Source organism: Arvicola amphibius, chromosome 5 (assembly GCF_903992535.2).
Source record: "Arvicola amphibius chromosome 5, mArvAmp1.2, whole genome shotgun sequence".
In the NCBI taxonomy this organism is placed as follows: Eukaryota; Metazoa; Chordata; class Mammalia; order Rodentia; family Cricetidae; genus Arvicola; species Arvicola amphibius.
Genome location: NC_052051.1, coordinates 150,606,747 through 150,627,721, shown reverse-complemented (window position 1 = coordinate 150,627,721; position 20,975 = coordinate 150,606,747). Strand labels below are relative to the sequence as shown.

General features: G+C 35.9%; 1 protein-coding gene across 3 annotated transcripts in view; it reads left to right on the top strand.

Moving 5' to 3' along the window:
• The window catches only part of C5H18orf25 (chromosome 5 C18orf25 homolog), a 67,811-nt gene that overhangs the window by 27,591 nt on the left and 19,245 nt on the right, over positions 1 to 20,975 (top strand). For all 3 annotated transcript variants that reach the window (XM_038331184.1, XM_038331183.1, XM_038331185.1), the window contains exon 2: positions 638 to 1,422. In XM_038331184.1, the coding sequence (XP_038187112.1) occupies positions 708 to 1,422 (715 nt within the window). In that variant the 5' untranslated portion in view covers positions 638 to 707. The remainder of the gene's footprint in view (positions 1 to 637; positions 1,423 to 20,975) is intronic.

The window sequence follows — 20,975 nt, the reverse complement described above, 5'->3', positions numbered from 1 at the left end:
GAGACAGGATCTTCCAAGTTGTCAAAAGTTGTTCCAAAGTCAAGTAGGCCTTGACTTTGGGAGCCTCATACCTCAGCCTGTCTAGAAGCTAGAATTATAGGCCTGTGCCACCACTACCATGTCCAGGTCAGACTACTCTTACTTTTTTTTTTTTTTTTTTTTTTAAATAGGGTCTCAGTTCTAGGTAGTGGCGAGGATTGAAGCCCACCTTCATATATGTGAGTTAAACACTCTACCAACTGAACTCCACCTCCAGACTCAGAATAGTTGTATTTTAAACCGTTCTTTTCATTTATAATAAAGTCAAATAAACATTAATTATATTAAAGATTTTCTAAGATTCTTTCTTGAGTCTTTCTTATTTTGTTGCTACACTACTTTCCCAACCCTATCTAAAGTTCTAAACTTAAATTAACTCTTTGGTTATGTACTGTAGTTACAGCAATAGGGGATTAGTGTTCTGCTTTTAGTAGATAAAGACTGCTAGGATTGTGCTGCTATTAACGAACTAAGTATGGGTACATAATATCTTAGGGGTCTGCCTAAGTAGTAACTTTTGCCACTTAGAAAAATAGCATACTGTATAGGTTAAATAATCTTTCATTTCTAGTCACTGACTTTATGTGTTTTCATACAGGCTGCTTTCCTGTTGCATCTTTGATATCGTTTCCTAGTCTCTGCCCCATGATTTAATTTGGAATTCTGAAATGAAGATGGAGGAGACAGTGGGAAAAGTAGAAGACCTCATTGAGTCTACAGCCCCACCAAAACCCTCCGAACAAGAGACAGTCAAGGAGGAGGATGGTTCTGTAGAACTGGAATCTCAAGTTCCGAAGGATGGTGTAGCTGACTCTACAGTTCTTTCTTCAATGCCGTGTTTGTTGATGGAACTGAGAAGGGACTCTTCAGAGTCTCAGTTAGCATCCACAGAGAGTGACAAGCCCACAACTGGCCGAGTCTATGAGAGTGACTCCTCTAATCATTGCATGCTTTCCCCTTCCTCTAGTGGTCACTTGGCCGATTCAGACACATTGTCTTCTGTAGAAGAGAATGAACCCTCTCAAGCAGAAACAACAGTAGAAGGAGATACATCAGGAGTGTCTGGTGCCACTGTTGGGCGCAAGTCTAGGCGATCCCGTTCTGAAAGTGAAACATCTACTATGGCTGCCAAGAAAAACCGGCAATCGAGTGATAAGCAGAATGGCCGAGTCACCAAGGTTAAAGGTCATCGGAGCCAAAAGCACAAGGAAAGGATCAGACTACTGAGGCAAAAACGGGAGGCTGCTGCAAGGAAGAAGTACAACCTGCTACAGGACAGTAGTACCAGTGATAGTGACCTGACTTGTGACTCAAGCACGAGCTCGTCAGATGACGATGAAGAAGTTTCAGGGAGCAGCAAGACAATCACTGCAGAGATACCAGGTAGAGGATGTTTTTTAAACTGACTGTAAAGCACCTGATGGCCTTTCTCAGCTGTCAGACTCATTTAGATGAGTGACACTTGAAAAAATCCAGGAGGCCTGCAGCTCTGTATAAATGTGAAGACTGCAGTCTAGTAACAAGGCATGGCCAGCTTAAAACACAAACAAACCTGTTCTGAGTTGCCAGTGCACTTTAGCACATCAGCAGAAACGTTAAGTGGTTAATGACAGGGACAAGTTTAATTTTTAAGCAATGGAATTCTTACAGGTCTTTCTCTGTAACATACTATCTGAACTTCCATCATTGCCTCTTTAGCACTCCATAGATTTACTACGCACTGTTCAGCATTATGACTAAGTACATTTTCCTCAGGAAAGGCACCTCACTTTATTATCTAGTCTCTGCACTTGAGCTTATGGTGTCTGGAATAATATATTCTTTCATTGAAACTTTCTAAATACTGTTCCTCCTAAAACAATAGTTTTGTGTGTTTTCCAACCAGGATTGGTGGATGATAAACTAGTTAACCCATATTGCACATTTTTTTTATCCTGTTTTGTCACTCCAATTGTAAAGAATGTTTTAAAAAAACTTTCCCCTTGATCTCCCAGGCTTTAAAAAGTTACTTGGAAATTGGCTTCTCTCAGCTCTCATAGAGAAAAGGGTCTGCAGTTCATTACATTTTTAACATGTCTGGTTTTCCTGGATTGTCACATCTCATACTGTGTGCTACAGAGGCAGTCTTGAGATTTCATAGAGGAAGAATGATGATATCTGAATAGTTCTTAAGTGAAGAATTCTCATTATTGAAGAGAATTATATGGCTAGGAATATTTTGTAAAGTAACATACTTAATAGGTCATGACAGCTTTTGTTTATTCCTGCATTAAAGAGGGGAAAGTTTTGGTTTTTCTAAAGTTTTATAGGTGACTTTTTTCTTTTTAGTTTTCTGTTTTATGCATAAGGCAACATATTGCTAGTGTATAAAATATATTTCAAGAAAAATTATATTGATCATCTAAATTTATACCTTACCATGTAAACTCAATAGCAAGAATGATTTAGAAAGCACTTTATAGGTGTGAACTCTTATCAATAAGCCTTTTATATAGCATATTAAATATGAGTTTAAACAGTCCTGAGATGCTTTTTCCTGTGATAATATCTTGATTGAATTCTTTTATTACTTCCTTATATTAAAACTAATGGGAAAAGATTTAAATGAAGTTCATGAAAGAAGCAGACTTTTGGGTTGTTCTAAAGCATGTTCTAGGTATATTTCAGTTTTTCATTTAATACTTTAAAAGAAGCCTTTAAATACCTATAAAATTGTTTGTGTATTATATTCTGTTCTAATCTATTAAATTATAATGGATCTCTGAAACAGTACTTAATTCCAGTTATAAAGAGATTTTCATCTAACCACCTCAGTACTTTGCTTTTTTTATGGAAAGGGAGAAGGTGGGTGAATAATATTCTTTTTAAAGCTAGAATCCCATTGTAGAGGTGAAATGAGTAATATCTAATGAACACTCTTTATTTCCTTAATATATAGGCTAGTTGTTGTTTGTTCATTTCTGACTGTCATAACCTTTTTAAGACTGAAATACTGATATTCTTTCTGTTCGCCATCTATTCTGAATTGTATACCAATCAAACATTGAAGTAAATTAATATTTACTATAGTTTCTATTTTTTTATACAACTTGGTAAGTTTTTGGCCTTTGAGAAGAAGTAATAGTTTCTAAGGTAATTGTGGGAAATCAATTGATAGCTGAAGATGGAGCCACTGTATGACTGTGATGTACACTGCTAATATTTTTGGAGTTGAAGGTGGCGGCCCTATTCACACATAGAACAGGTATAAATGGTCTTTTTGGTAATTGTGCAAAGCAGAAAACAATGAACTAGTGTTCAAACATAAGGAACTTCAGGTCAACCATATTGTTATCTCTGAAAAACTGTGACCTTGTCCATTTCTACTGTGACAGACATATATTTTTTAATATCCTGAGTCACATTATGACTTTGGGTAAGAAGGGAGGCACACTCAACCTTTAGCAAGAGTAGTTGTTAAAAATGCTGTGAACCAACTTCAGTGCAGCAACATGGACATTCGGGTGAGCTTACATTGGATGTGCCTACGAGAATCTTTGGATGCTGAAATTTGAGTCCAGCTGTTTACACAGAATGGAAAGCAATTGGAACAATAAAGTTTCCTACTTGTGATTTTTGTTAAGATACAAGCAGTTTAGTAATTCAGGAAATGCTTATTATAAACTTTTATTTAGTCACATCTTAAAAATTGATTGTACTATATGCCAAGTAATTTAACAGTATATTTTCTTTTAAAGAATGCAGATAATGGTGAAGACCAGTACAGTCTTACTGAATTAGTTTGATGTCTTGGGAAGAGATGTTTATGAATTTTTTTTTAAAATCAGTTAACTGATAGGCTACTTAGTATTGCATTGTACCATTTTCTTGAAGTTTTTAGAAATATGGATGCTTTAAATACCTGTTTGTAAGACCTTGATGAAGATAATCTGGCAGTACTTTCATTTGGAGAACTTAGAGCTTTTATGATAAATTTACAGTATTCTATAGTAAACTAATGTAAAATTCTATGTGATAGTTACCTTGAGTAGTTAAGGCTTTTATCAAATGCCTGGCTTATCTCTAGAGTTTTGGTATGCTTTATATATTATCTTTGCAGTTTTATAATTGGAACATTTATGGTTTTTGTTTTCTTTACAGTTTATGACTGGAACATTTTTTCATGGGGGGACAGTTTCTCTGTAAAACATTCTAGCTCTGTAAAGTTTGTTGGAAGGGTTTTGGTTTTAGTCAAGAATAATGGGCGTTAGACTTCATTTCAAGGAATTTCCTGAGTTCACATCTGTATCATTGTATATATGGACATCCAGAAAACATTTTTTTTTTTTTTGGCCCTTCCTTTTCATTAACAGTTAGCATAGAGTGAGCCTTAGGTAGCTTTGTCTCATCTTGGCTCTTACAACCCTACTTTTGTGTGGTCTTATACATCCTTTTTCAGAACGAGGTTCCAGAAGGGTACCCATTGTGTCAGGTAAGAGGCAGTTGTCTCAGCTGGTTTACCTTTTTTTGGAGTAGGTGAGGATGTTTAGTGAGAACAGATGTGTACAATCACCTGAATTCTTAATTCATGTGATGCTCTCAGACCAGCTCAACCCTACTGAAGCCAGCAACTTTACACCTAATATCCACCACAAATACTGATATGCTCAGATGTATCATGACGAATTTGTCTAGCCAGTTTTTCTGATTATTATACTTAATCAAGTAATTCTTGGATAGAATTAAACATTCTTGATAAGTGACAAATTTGCGGTTGAGAGAGAGCTCGGTGGTTAAGCCTGAGTACTGCTCTTTCAGAGGTTCAGTTCCTAGCATCCACATGGATGACTCACAGCTGTCTGTAACCTTAGTCCTAAGGAATCTGATGCCTCTGCCTTCATGCACACATGTATGTGCACACGCTTGCTCATAGATACATACACGCACACAATTAAAAATAAAGATAAATCTCTTTTTAAATAGTAGTAAATGTTTAAGTTACCCATAATTTCACTTTTTAAAAATGACTTTTAAGCTTTCTTACTTAAAAAAATTTTTTTCCTGTGTACAGTTATTTGCCTGAATGCATGTATGTGGCCATATGTGTGCCTGGTGCTTGTGGAAGTCAGAAGAGGGCTTTCGATCCCCTGGAACTAGAGTCACGGATTGCTGTGAGCCACCATGTGGGTGCCTGGAATTGAACTCAGGTCTTCTGCAAGAGCAACATGTGCTCTTAACTGCTGAATCATCTCTCCAGCCTTCCATAATTCCACTTTTGTTGACATTTGAGTATGCTGTCTTTTTTTTTTGTTTTAATTGATTTTTATCGAGCTCTACATTTTTCTCTGTTCCTCTCCCTTTCTCTCCCCTCCCCTTCTACCCTCTCCCATGGTCCCCATGCTCCCAGTTTACTCAGGAGATCTTGTCTTTTTCTACTTCCCATGTAGATTAGATCCATGTATGTCTCTCTTAGTGTCCTCATTGTTGTCTAAGGAGTATGTTGTCTTCTATAATACCTAACAAAATTTGTCACACTGGGTAAACTTTCTTTATAACATTGCATTTTGAACCTTTAACTAATACATTATCCTCTATATTATTTGGATTTTGAATAATTTAGTTAACTATAAAAATAACCTCCCTAATGTTTGCCATTTGGGCCATTTTTATATTTTGCTGTTATAAATTAAGAATATGAGCACTTAGGGCTTCTGACCATATAGTCTAAAATGATCTTTAAAAATACATTATTTACTTTATCTTGGAGTTTGAGTGTTTATGCATTGTATTCTTTTTATGGATATTCTTGTTGATTTGGTGAAGAATTGGAGCTTCAGGTTAATTTGTATTACTTTGCTGTTTAGTGAAGTTAAAAAACTACCTTTGCCACTTGTTTCTTTTGGTAAATAATTTTCATATTCTTCATACATTTTCTTCTTGGCACATGTGCTTTTTTCTTAATTTGTAGTAGTTCTTAACCTATTGGGTATTTAATGGTTTGGAAAGATTTTGGTATTAATCCAAGCAGTGGGGACTCATAGTAGAAGACTTTAGACTCCTAAGGATCCCCATGAAGCATGATCATTGACCTCTCTCCTTGATTGAATATGAAGTGTCCCCCAGTGGCTGAAAGCCTCATATAGTTAATGTAAGTACGTTTTCTGTAATCTGGAGTTAGTTTGGCAGCTGTTTAGAACCTTCAGGTAAAAACTGTTCTGAGTTTAGTAAATGCAGACTAGGCTAAAAGAGTCATGCAGCTTTTAACCTAGCTATGTATTTTAATAGCCACTTAAAGCTTTTGGTGCCCAGGCCATACTCCAGCCAATCAAATCAGAATCTTCTGGGATCTGATGTGGGTACCAGTGCCTTTACAACTCTGCAGGTGAACTGTTCCCTTAGCCAGGCTGTGTGGCATGATGCAGATGGTGGTGAGAATGACTCTGGAAAACTGGTAGTCTGCTCACTGGAGTTGCCAGTGGGTGTGAGGTTCTAAAAAGTGGCGTCTAATTATTGGAAATTAGAGTTGTATACTGTACACAATTCTTTGGGGGCACCTCTTTCTCCATTTAAGTGAAATGTTTGTGTTTTTTTGACACAGTATTTGATGAGGTAACTGGCCTTGACTAGTGATTCTCCTGCTTCCACTCATTTACCACCACACCCACCCTAAGTGTTTTTAAAGCATGTGTTATTTAAGGATGTTATCTGGATGTTACAGTGCCTGCATGTTAAATTTATAGGCTTTGAAGTAGATATCTTTCGGCAACCTTTCATGTTGAAACACAAAGATACATTATTCTCATCTTTCTGGTCTAAAAGGAGTGTCTACACTAACTTTGTATTTACAACACAGACTATACCTTAGTGTTAATAAAAAGACCATGTTTACTTAAGATGAGACTATCATCCCTGTTTTTTTAATTTTTTTTGACAAAGTACTTTTTAGTAGTTTTCAATTCACAGAAAATTTGAACAGTTTTCCTAATTCCTTCCTTCACATTCAGCCTCCATACTGGCAGCATTCCAATTAAAGTGTACACTTAAAAAAAAATGATAAGCCTACATTGACCTTCTGTTATCACCTAAAGTTCTTCCTGTACTGTTTGGGATTCACTTTGTTTTTCTAAGTTCTGTGGATTTTTAGTTCTTGAAATTTATATGTTATTGTTTATGGCTGGCAGTCATCTTTTTGAGGCTAGGGCTTCTGTTACTGTTCTTAGTGTAAGTGTCCTCTCACCATTTCTTGAATTCAAGTTTTAAATACTTGTTTATATATGCATCAAGAAATAGGTAATGTCAGTATTTAACAGATCTAACAGATCGTTTCTGCTTTCTGATTTCCTTTCTTACATTTATTTTTACCCAGCACATGCAAAGGAAAATGGTTACTCAAGGCAGGAGTTTAATAAAAGACTTGGCTGTTTATCAAGTCCAAGGCTAGCCTAAGCCACCTAATGAGACCCTGTCTCAAAGATAGTATAGAGTTCAGGTACCCTGTAGTTACTCACAGCCCCAGGAGGCTGATGCAGAGTGACCGCAAGTTAGACCAACATGGATACGTAACGGGACACTGTCTCAAAACCACAAGGAGAATAAAGTGTCAATTCTATTTGGTCTGATCTTCCTAAGCTAAATACACAAGAGGAGAAGAAGGTACATACTTCTCAAAGAATCATGTAATATAGACAAAGTTTTTCTTTAAACAATTTTTTAAAGTAGAAATAGTGGAGAAAGTAGTCAGAAGAAAAGGGGTCAGATGAAGTTAGAGGAAATGTAGGTATCAAACTTGAAGAGATTTTTATTACTAAGTAAAATGGGGCTAAAAATTTGCTCAGTAGCATATAGGTATAGAAAAAAGGATGGCATGATTAAAAAATTCTTAGTGTCTACAGTTACTCTTGATAATGAGGCATTCTTTTGCATCTTTGTAAATAGCCACTAAATGATAAAGTGAGCCATTCTTTTAGAAATAACCTGGAGTAAACATGATAGAACGGTTTATAAGATTGTGTTTTCCAATTTTGTTTTGTTTTTTCAGTGTTGTTGGGCATCAAATCCAACCAAGACCTTGCACATGCTAGGCAACCATCACTGAGCTGTATCCCAGGCCCAGTACTGTTCATATAATTTCTTAATGTAGAGATGGTATAAGCCCAACATTGATTGATCCCATCAGTCATTTTATTCAGCAAGTATTTGTGTACCTAATATACAGTGTTGGGGGCATAATAGTGAATGAAGTCTTTTCCCTCATGAAATGTACTCTTCTCCGAGGAGCCAGATAATAAATGCATTCATTGTTACTAGGCGGCTTCATACTATATAATAATAATAATAATAATAATAATAATAATAATAATAATAATAATATAGCATAATGTAAATAAATAAAAATAAAGTATAAATATAGTATAAATATAATATAGTATAAATAAATATATATGACTAGTATATATTAATATATTGATAATATATACCATATATTATCAATACTAATAGTAACAGTCACCACCACAGCAATAATAAAGCATATAAAAGAGAAAGACTGAATGAGAGTTAGATAGACATGCTATTGTATTTAGTATAGTCAGGAGTAGTGTGAGAGGTAGCCTATTTAATATTGGTCCTAAAAACGAAGCATTTAATACTGTTAGTTTAATTCAAGGCCTAAACCAAAACAGTCCAGGTCAAGGATGAGCAGCTTGTGAAGTTCAACTGGAATCTTATGAAGCTACTCTTCTACAGAATATCAATACTTACTTCTATGTGAACATATTTAGTTATGCTAGATTATGTGAAAACAAGTTTCTTTACCACAGGACAACTTAAAACTATTAATAAAGCCTTTATAAGAGATAAATATAATTCTCACTATGCCTTATTTATTCAATTTATTTTGCTATTTATTTATTTTTGTGACTGGGTCCAATTATAGCCCAGATTGGCTTCCAGTTGAGGGTGACCTTGAACTTATTACCCCCCCTTCATCTTCCAAATACTGGTATTATCGGATTATAGGACTGTATCGCTGCATCTGGTTTCATGCAATGTTGGAAATTAAACCCAGGCTTCATGCATGCTAGGCAAGTACTGTATATCCTACATATGTAGCCTGTGTACCTCAACCTTTAAACATAGGGCTCCTCTGCTACCAGTGGCATGCATACAGTCTTCTCAACACCCTGGCAGACACTATAGCTTTTATAAGACTGGCCCAGAAGTTCACATAGATTATGTACATCCTTTATGTTTTCCACACAATTAAAAAATATAAGCTTTCAGTTAGGTGAGAATTACCTTGTAGTGATTGGTTATGGGTTCACCCGACCAAGAATTAACCTTTTAGAATTCTAAAAGGCAACACAGTCAACATAGTCAAATATACAGTGGTTCTTCACTAAAGCTGTACATTAAAATTATCTTGAAAACTTAAAAAAATAAACTTTATATATCTTGGAGCCATTGTGGTTTGTGGTATTGTAAAGCCACTGCAGGCTCTTACATTTATCAAAGGCTAAAAACCAGTTAACTACAGGTAAAGGCAGTTGTACAGTAAGAGAACCAATTTTCCCAGATAGATCATTGACGCTATAATAAAAGGTAACATCATATGATATTAGTAATTTTATTAATTTGGCTTGGTTAGTGAATTCCAACACTGCTTATCAGTGATATATCCATCAGGCTTAAAAACAGAACAGTGATGTTGCCACTTTTATGAGTTAAGTGTGTTTAAATAAAAATACACTTTTCTAAATTATTAATGTTTTATTAAATGGCCTCTGTGTCTCAAAGCTGGCATCACATCAGCTAAATGTGAGTGTCCAAGGAAATAGGAAATGTCAAAATTCCTTGACGAGAGGTGTGGCGTATGAGAAACTGGATAGGCAGTGTTCTAGAAGATGTCAGTAACTGTTTTGCTGAGTTATAGAGATAGGCAGAAGTCCTCAGTGTAGGTGGGAAACTAACTTACTTTGACATTTGGTGAAGACAGTGAGCAGCCCTTGAACCCAGGGGACCCAAAACACAGCTGGTTACTCCAAGAATTCCCCCTCACCTCTTCAGGTGCTTAAATGCTGATCCCTACCCTTGCAAGCACTCACAATAATCCTTTGTCAGTTCTTATGTTCCTTACCCCTTTGAAGGTTGGCAGTATTTTACAATTCCCAAAGACACAATAGTTTTCTAGTTATCATTGCTAAAAATGGAAGCATTTCTAAATCATCTATGAATTTATCACTAAAGTGTGTTGTTCATTTTTGGATTAAGTAAAAAGTATATTTGCCTATTAAAAGTTTCTTTTGATGGTATTTTAACAGGTTTGCTTTGATTTTTCTTTTTAAATTAGGTGAACCTGGTGGCATATAACCATAATCCCAGCATTTGGGAGATAGGGAGGCAGGATTACCTGGAATTCAAAGCCAGCTTTGGCTAATTTGCAAGTTCGAGGCTAACCTGGGCTGTTTGAAACTGTTCCCCCCCCCCCCCCCCAAAAGCAAAAGTCTTTAAAACAGAAAGCAGAAGTTTGGTAAGTTTTAGCTTATGTTTATTTTGTCAATTGGAACGTAAACCATATTTTTGCAACAATAGGAAGGAATGATTCTCCCTTTTATGTCTGTTCATGTAAAAAAAACTAAATAAAAACTTTAATAAAAAAGATAATTAGTAGAAACTCATAGGTAGTTTATAACTTGAGAATATCTTACCACTCTTTCCATAAACATTTGTCAACTCCTCTGATTCAAATCCTGTAATTTTTATATGAAGATTATGAAAGAATACACTATATGAGCATTTTCATAGTCTTTGTTATTTAGTGAACTAATGTGTCAGTAGTCTTCATTAATTACTTTCTTGAGTAAATTTACTTTTGTACCAGGTATGCAACATACTGTATGGAATACCATAGCATGATGGTGCAGGCCTATAATCCCAACATTTAAGAGGCTGAGGCTGGAGGAGTATGAGTTTGAGGTCAGTCTGGGTTATAGCAGAATCCTTCCTTAAGGGGAGGGGGACAGTACTGTAGGAAAGGCCATCTTACTGCAGGTTGACTTTCTGCATGAGGAAAAGTAGTGCAGTAGCTCCCCTTATGGGGAGAGGGTGTGCTCTAAGAATTCCAGTGGATGTTACACACTGCATAGACCAAGCCCTGTATATACTGCTTTTTTCTCCTTTATGTATGTCTGCTATAAAGCTTAGTTTATAAAGTTGGCACATTAAGGTTAATAGCAATAAGAAAATAGAAAAGTTTTAACAGTACACTAAAAAGCTGTTGAATTAGTGTCTCAAAGCATCCTTTTGGACTGTATTTACCCTTACTGTGGTGTAGTAAGATGACAGATACCTTGCCCTCATAGTGAAGTGAGTACCACTGGCCTAAGACTTGACCTGTTATGCATAGGTTACTTGAACAAAAGTACTGCAATACTAAAGCAGTTTGATAACTGAGATGGTGACTTTTCTTGTAGATCCTCTGGACGAAGGGATGGTTCAGAACTTGAGCTCAGGGCTGTGTAAAATTTCATCACACTACTCAGAACATTGTGCAAATTAAAATTTGTGAATTAGTCATTTCTGTGGTTTCCTCTTTTTTATTTCGGTCTTTTGCTAACTGGAGGGTAACTGAAACCAAGGAAAATGAAAGTTTTTAGTGGGTCAGTACTCTGCTTTTCAGTGTTACACAGATAAACTTGAATCTTGAGCTTTGAATTAACCCTGGCAAATAGCAGTCAGTGAAATTCAATGGGTTTTTAAGTTGCTAGTGAAAAAGTTTTAGTTAATTTTGCTTTTAAAATAACTAGTTTAATTTTGTTTTAATTCCTTAGTCTGAAAATAGTCTTTGATAGTGTTAAAAGTCCCGTGGAGTGTAACAAAGGGAATAAGTATGACAGGATTGACAGACTTGTTAGATTTGGTGGTGTGTGCTTCTAATCCCAGGATTGGGAAAGTGGAGGCCGGAGGACTAGGAGTTCAAAGTCATTCTTGGCTATATAATAATCTCCTCTGCCCCTGAAACAAAAACAGAAGTCTTGCAGTATGATAGATGTGCTTGAATGTGGGGTTTTTCTTTTTTAAATATTTTTGAGGATTTGTAGGAATATGCTGAGAGACAGCTAAATTGAAGCATGAAAGTCTTCGGTAAGGGATACATAATTTTGCTGTTAACTGAGTTTTAGGTTATACTTTCTTTTAGAGAAACTTGGCCTTCATGTCAATGAAAAAAATTAGTTTTATTTATTGTGCATGCAACAGCATCAGCTCAGGAAAAAAACCAAATTCTATGTTTTCAGACTAGGTAGTATATTTAGAAGTTTGCATGTAAGAAATTGAAACTTATAATTCATCTTAATATTTCTCAATAATTTTATGTGAAAAAAGCCTGCTACTTCTTTCCCAACTTATTTTGAGACAAGGTTTCTTATAGCACAGGCTGGTCTTGAACTAGTTGTGTAGCTGAGGATAGCCTTGAACTTGTCTACGACACCCAGTTTATGAGGTGCTCAGGATCCAGCCCAAGGCTTCATGCTTGCTAAGTAGGCATTCTTCCAAATGTGCTAGGTTCCAGGCCCATTGTTTTTCCTTATGGGTGGTCTTGATTTAACCCAGGGCCTCACACATGCCAGGCAGGTATTACTGAGCCTGCAGATATTTACAACTTTTAATTAACAGTAATAGACTCAGCCAAGGTTTTCCTTTTCTTAGGAGGTTTGAATTAAATACTTGTAATTTTTTATGTTCACAACATAATGTATGAGAATTTTGAGTTAACTTGTGGAAAGTTTAATATGTTCTTGCCTAAGAATATCTTTGCAGATTGATGTTCTCATTACTGTGTAATGAGTTTAAAGTTTATGAACTTCATTTTTGATCAGTTGAGATAAGGTTTGAACATCAAGATTTTCCCTGTAAAAGATATAGGAGTTTATTATAACTGACATTTTCTCTGAAGTGAAAGTACAATTACAGACTATGTCAGATCTTATAAATACATACATGTATAGATCTTCAGTTTATATCAGCAGAAAGAATCGTCTGCTTTTGAATAGCTGAGCTTTGCTCAGTAATCTCTCCTTGAAATTGGGAAGTTTTTAGAGGAAATTGATTTTTGTCTTTACTTTCATTCTGGAATCACAGATTTTCCTACAAGTAGACTATAGACATAAACATAGTACTTTCATGTCCGCATGTTGCTATGACTTTCTAATGCATGCATAAACTTAATGAGTTCTGTTTTGCTTTCTGACATATAACATATTAAACAAGTAATATATAATTAAATTTTTGTTTATTTTTAAAATAAAAAGACCAATTCTTTTAGAAGTAACCTGTACGAAAATTACACTGGTATTGATTATATTGACTGGACATAGTCTCATTTTTTGTTGTTAAGAACTCTATGGAGTTTTTTTTGATAGTGTCTAGGTCTTAGCAGGCCTAGAACTTACTATGTAGATTAGGCTGGCCTTGAAACTTGGCGTTCTATAGTTTTCAGAGTTTAGCCTTAAGAGTAATTTTGCAGGGCTGGAGAGATGGCTCAGTGGTTAAGAGCATTGCCTGCTCTTCCAAAGGTACTGGGTTCAATTCCTGGCAACCACATGGTGGCTCACAACCATCTGTAATAAGGTCTGGTGCCCTCTTCTGGCCTGCAGACATACACACAGACAGAATATTGTATAAATAATAAATAAATAAATATATTTTAAAAAAGTAATTTTGCAGTAGAAACATACAAAAATTTTATCCTGGTTTCTTTTTCACTCAGTGCCTTAAAGATAATACATTGTAACTGTCTTAAGGATTATTCTTTTAAGACTAGATTTCACTGGAACAGTAGCACCATTTCCAGATTGCACAGATTCAGAATCTTCCTTCAAAATATTTGAGTTTGTATTGTGAACATTTAGAAAACTGGATTATTGAATTTGTCTTCAGTCAGGCAAATGTCAGTATTCTGAAAAATCACAAGTGAGAATTGTTTCCAGATTAGTGATAACAGTTTAATGTAACTGTTGTTTAAGTACCTAGTAGTCTACCCTTCCTTTTCCATGAATTTCTGTAGTTGTCCAGCAATTTAAAAATGATGGAACCTGTGTCTTGTTTGGACTTACTTGTAGTCTGTAAGGGATAGTCCTGCCAGAAAGCATCTTTCTACCCACATGCTAGTCCAGCCATTGCTGAAATGCTTTTATGTAAGAGGAACTTTAACTGGAGTGTTCCATCTCTTGATATCTGCATATAGAATTTTCTTTTATCTATTGGGTGATTGTTTTCATTTGTGGCTTTTTTCCATGGGATAGAGAATTAGACAGTCAGGTTGAAGACTTAATAAAAAGTTGTTCCTTCACTTACATTATTTGCAGGCGTTAGGGAGTGTGCTGAGTCATAACTCTTACTGAGTTTGTTTCACTTTCATTTGTGGCATTTAAAGGGCCCAATCCCCTCAAAAACTTAAATAATACTTTCTAATAATGTTTCTGTATTCTGTTTTCTCCCTGATAGTTACTAGTTTGGCATTCTGAAATATTATATACCTAATCATTTGAAGAGACATTTGAAGTAACAGATTAAAGTAATGTTATTAGAACCACTTAGGAGATAGTAACAACTGTATTGACATATATTTTATACACATTATTAAAATTGAGGTAACTTTTAAAAGTTCAAGTAAAATTTTAGTGTAGAATATATAAGAAAAACTTAAGATTTAATATTTTACATGAGTTTAAATTATTTTTATTTTATATGTTTAAGTGGTCTGCTCAAATGTGTGTATATGTACCACATGTGAGCCTGTTGCCCTCTGAGGTCAGAAGAGGGCACTGGATACCCTTGAACTGGAGTTAGTGTGAGCCATTGTATGAGTACTGAGAACAGAACCCTGATTCTCTGTCAGAGCAGGTGCTCTTAACTGCAGAACCATCTCTCCAGCCTCTTGCATGAAGTTTTTTAAAGTAAGAAACTTATCTTTAATTTTCTTTTTTCTTCTTTCCTTCTTTACTTTCTTTCCTCCCTCCTTTCTTTCTATTTTGTTTTTTCCCCCCAAGTCAGAAAAAGGAGTCTAATCTCAGGGATGTGTATGCATACACATATACCTATTACCTTAATTGCAAATTCATTAAAATTATTTGATGAGTGTCTAGAGGCAAATTCCTGTGTTGTAGTCTACAGTGATAGGAATGGATCCAGTCATTAATACACTGTCCGTTTGTTGCTTCCTAACATTCAGGGGAAAATGTTGTTCAATATAAACCTAGATATGCTAATTAAATTGGAGAGAGGAAGGGCTTTTATTTTCAAACAGTATCTTTGGGCATAAATTATTGCTAACAGACTGAATAAAAAATATAAGATATCTAGCTTTGGCATGGTGGTGCATGCTTGTAATTCTAGCACAAAGAAAATGGATCTCTGAGTTGAATGCCAGCCTGGTATGCTTTATGTAGCAAATTTCAGGCCTGTTTGTATTAATGGTAAGTTCCAGGCTATCGAGGGCTACATAATGAGACTGTTTCTTTAAAAAGCAAAACAAACCAAAAATGTGTATACACTCAAATGAATTTATTTTACTTATTTCTTTACTGTTATGTAGGTTTCAAGCAAGGGCCTCTGAGTATGCTTATTTCTAGGCTTATGAAAGCTTGTGTGGCTTGTACAAGTACACTGTGGCTGTTAATGAAAAAATTATGTAGTAAGTCATTTTGTTCAGCAAGGCATCTTAAATTGATACTACTGATAACTTGATTTGTCAATGACAAGGACAGGCTATGTAGCTGCCCTTGAAACTTTGCAGTCCTGCTGGCCCAGCCTTATCTCATCCTGGTCACAGGCCTTTGCTGCCTTGCTCGACTCCTACTGATTATTTCCCTTTTTTTCTTCCTCTTAATTTTTAAATTTTATTTCTTTATTTTTAAGACAGGGACTCCTGTAATGCAGGTTGACCTGAACTTACTGTGTAGCCAAGGATGATCTTGAACTTGCGATTCTCTTGGCTGCACTGCTCAAGTTCTGGGATTACAGTTGTGTATCATTACACCAGGTCTTAAGATGCATTTTCAGTATTCAGTTGACTTTGTCTAATGGTAGTTACACTACAGGTATAGGAAAAATGGTACATAGGCTTCTTGCTGTCTTCATATGTATATAATAAAAAATTATGGAAGGCAATCTTCTAAAAGTATTATATTCTATTTATTTTAAACCTTTTTATTCTTTTAAAATGATTTAAATAATCTATGGGTGGTGGTGAGATTTCGTGTTGTGCCACATATGAAAAAGTATAGTATCAAAAATATTCTACCAAATTTATTAAACTTGCCCATTGAATATATTTTATTGATTTGTTTTCATAAAAGTCTTCTTAGATTCTTCTCAGATCCTCTTCAAAAATGGCAAAAGTGCCTTTAATCATAGTATAGACAAGAAATGTGTCAGTTTATCTAGAAGGTATGTGAATTAGTAAACACAAATAACATTGAATACTGCTTCACTTATGTGTTTTTGGAGGGGTTTGTAATTTTTTTTCTTTTGAAACTAAGAGTCAGTAGCAGACTAAGTAGAGCACTAAGTATGGAGTAGATGGTCTCATTGCTGTGTTAGGTCACCACAGTATTATACAAAGGAATGGCCTCCATAAATGTGTTCTGATTTCTATTAGAACCTTGAAGGTTTGAGAAGAATGTTATTAAATTGCTGTTTTTATTTTATTGCATTTTCTTTATATCCTTTATACATCTGTGCATCTGGAGTGTAACTAATAGATTAAATAAAAAAAATTTTAAAAAGAAATGTTTCTTGTTACTCTATTGAGGACTCTGTTGTAATGTTAGTCATTTCCTACTAGCTAGTTCATTCTGTTCCTGAATCAAGAAATAATATTTCTACAATAAAATTAGCAGTGTTAATTTATAGTTAGGGTAATGAATTTTACACAGTATTTTTAGGATGATTTTCAGTTTTGGAATTGGTATATTGAAAAGGGAGATAAAACACCAATATAAGCGTAAAAGTCTGTCTTTTCCTTTAAACTATGTGTTTTACTGGTTATCATGTTAAAAATTAGAGCATTTTGGAAAATGGTGAAATGTAGACCATGTCTGTTTAAAGAAGGAACTAAAATGGTGAGTGAGTGACTGACTCCTTGGCAGGGAGCTAGACTTGGAGAGGTTGCACTGGGACTGCTCTCTGGCATCTGTAGCAGATGATTTAGTCACTTTCTGCAGATCTGAGTCCTCAAGGCAGATTGCAACCTCTTCAGGTGCCCCTTGTCTGTATTTTTAGGTTCCTTTAAGTATCTCTGTAAGGGATACTGGGCTCTTTTGAATTAGTTCACTTGACTCAGCGCTTTCTTTCCTCTGTTGATCAGCTTTTCAAGTGTTCTGAGGCACTTTGATCCTCTCAGAGTGACAAATGAAGCACTTGTAGCCATCTTAGGTAACTTTGTTTCTGAACAAAATGACTGACTGTTTATCAGCATAAAGAAAAGACACTATGATTCCTAAAACCATTTCCATGGTAGGAACTTCATGAAGTTTCTCAATTTTAATAATTGAAATGAGTACAGAGGGAAAAGTTTAGAGCAGACTGGCTCGTTTTTATTTTAAAGATGGCATAATTCCTAAACATAGAATGTAATGCATATTGCTGAATTGCATCTGTTTAGTTCCCCCTTTTAACATTTTTCTTTTTATTACACAACTTTTGATATTAAGGTTACTTTTTCCAAAGATAGTACTTTTAAAAATTTTTGTTTTCTGTTGACATAATTCTCTTCTAAGAGATGTTTGGGCTGCTTTCTTATTTATTCAAACGATTCTGGATTTCTTCTTTTTTCCTTGATAGTAATGAAAGAACAAAATAACTATTTTCAAGCATTTTGCCACTTACAAATATAAATTTGTAGTTTTGTATTCTAGAGTACAGCAAAACTAGTGTCTTTTAAAGGTGGGCTCTTCTAAAATTCAGTCTCCTTTTTATATGTTGAAGTCTGTCCCTTCCCTTCAGTTCCTCTACACTCTGTTACTACTCACCGTGCACACGGAGTGCACACATTTTGTTTTCTGAGGTTCCTTGGCTAGTTGATCCCTCAGAACCTTCCTTTCAGACTGACTTCTTTCCTATCTCATTATCTGAGTGGCATCTGTCCCCTCATTCTCCTCCTGGTGTTTTGTGCTAATGGCACTGGGCATTGGCCTGATGGGGGTAAGGGAGTCACTTAAGGTTCCTTAGTAGCAGCAGGACAGACATTCTCTCTTCTTGTTTGGGGATTGGAAAGATGAGGTGTAACAGATGAAAGGAATTTTTTTCTGGGCTTTGTTTTATATTACTGTAGTCATGGAAATACTCAAAGGAATAAACCATGTTTGGTGCATTGCCCAGCATGGTCTAAGTGAAGGTGAGTCAAGAGTGGTGCTAGGTGTCTAGCATGCATGAGGAAGTCCTATTCTAGACTTAATTAGCTTTTATAATGAGAAACTGGAAATGTAAGTTAGTGTAAGTGCTCTTTAGGTAGGGATAATGCTGAGTGTGTACCAATCCAAAGTGATGCTGAGTGTGGACCAATCCAAAGTGATGCTGAGTGTGGACCAATCCAAAGTGATGCTGAGTGTGTGCCAATCCAAAGTGATGCTGAGTGTGGACCAATCCAAAGTGATGCTGAGTGTGGACCAATCCAAAGTGATGCTGAGTGTGGACCAATCCAAAGTGATGCTGAATGTGGACCAATCTGAAATGATCTTTGGCTTTGAGATGCTTTTATAAAAATACTTACAAACTAACATTTCACTTCTGTTTCTTGGTTTTTCGTTTTTGGTGCTTTTGAAACAGGGTCTTGCTTTATAGCTAATTAGGACTATCCTAGAACTTGCTGTGTAGTCTAAGTTGGCCTGGACTTTAAAACCTTCTGTGTTAGTCTCCTAGGTATTAGATTAGAGAATAAAACCTGCATTAATGATGACCTCATTTAACTTAATCTTAGCCTGACACTTAGCAGGTTTGTGTATAACCAACATAATGCACCAACTGAGGCATTGCTATTTCCCTAAAGCTTCTTGCGTATGAACTGTGTTCTATGAACATGTTCAGAGTGTACATGGAAAAAAAAGCAGACAGACAAAATAGGATAGCTCCTTCTGATGGAAAGATGGGCCAGAAGGCAAGTGTTTTTCTTTTGTTTCGAGAAAGGGTCTCACTATGTAACCATGGCTGGCTAAGACGTGCTATGTATGTAGATCAGTGTCTTGAAGTCAAGAGTTTGTCTCTGCCTCCCAAGTGTTGGAATGAAAGACACACCACACCATGCTTGACAGGCTGTATTTTATTTTAACTCCTGTTGTATTGTGTCAGTGTCATCTTTTTAATAAAGTATGGTGTGTATATGAGCAGTCCCCATGTATGTTCACATGTGTGCATGTGTAAGGAGGCCAGAAGACATGTTGTCATGCTCAGGAATGCTATTCACCTCATGTAAGTTTGGGTTCCTCATTGGTCTGGAGCATACCAGTTAGTCTAGATTGGCCAATCACTGTGTTTTATGTGGATTCTGAGGGATTGAATTCAGGTCCTGGTGCTTCTAAGTCAAGCACTTTACTACTCAGCTGACCCTCAGCATCTGTTGGCTCTTGAACACCCAGCCTAACCAGTGAAGAAACATTGGTAACGTCATTTATTAGAGTCCTAACAGCCAAGAGAGAGAGGAAGGAAGGCTTTACCTCTTGTATCTTCTAGCAAAATCTCAAGACCTACTCTCAGAGTCTGCTTTTAATAGTTCTAATAGGGACTTAGGCTTTTCATCTGTGCAGAAAGAAGCAGGTGGAGGGTAGATGCCTAGGCAGTGTAGCTAGACTGTGTCTTAAAATTTTAAAAAGGCTGTGGATGTAGCTTAATGGTCATGCCTAGCATTATTGAGATTCTGGGTTTCTCAGTACTAGAAAAGGGGATGGTAAAGCAGTTCAATTGTGTGATTGATGTATCATTATAAAATGGTATGCTAATTGCCAAATTTGAAAGGAAATCCATTATGGATAAGCATAGTAAAGAAATATTTATTTTGTTTGTGTGTGCGTCTTTGGTTTTTTTCCATTAAAATACATTTGAAAAAGAAACTAATTTTATTAAACATTTGCTATCAATAATGAAGAAAGTTGAAGATCATAAAGAGTAAACTTCAATTTATTAGGAATGAGTTGTAATACAGATTCACCAATATTTGTATTTGAGAAGTTAGAACTGGCTGGGGAGATGGATCACTTAGTAAAGTGCTTGCAGCATAAACATGAGGACCTGAGTTCAGTTCCAGAACCTATGTGAAAAAGCCAGGTGTAATACTATAGATTCTGGTCCCAGTACTGGGGAGAGGAAGGCCCCTGGGCTTTATTAGCCAAGACAGGTAGCATAGCCTCTTTGGAGAAGTCCAGGCCAGTGAGAGAGAGTTACTGTTTCAAAACAACAACAAAAGGTGAACCATGCCTGAAACTAGAAAGGATATTCAGGGTTGGTGCCTTCTCATGCTTGTGCGCGCACACACACACACACACACACACACACACACACACACAGAGAGATAGAGAGAGAGAGAGAGATTGATTAGAATCCATTCATATAAGATAGGTGCTTAGTACAAATCTTGCACAGTGGATTAAGTCCAGGACCTAGTAAATGCTAGGGCAGGGACTTTGACAACTGAGCTGCCTCTCCAGCTTTGTGTTCTTATATAAAAGGTAGTTGGTGGATTTCTTGATTTAAAGTTTTTTCTTTTGTAATTGCAACAAATGATAGAGCATCCACAATGTTTCTGCTAACTGTACATAGTGGTGCATGTCTATGATATGTAAACTCGAGAGGATACCCTGGCTGGGTCCTCCTATGAAAGCAATTAATGAGGGGGAAGTAGCACATGGGTAAACCATACGTTGATGTTATTAACTAATTGTATTCAATTTGTCTTTATAAGGAGATGC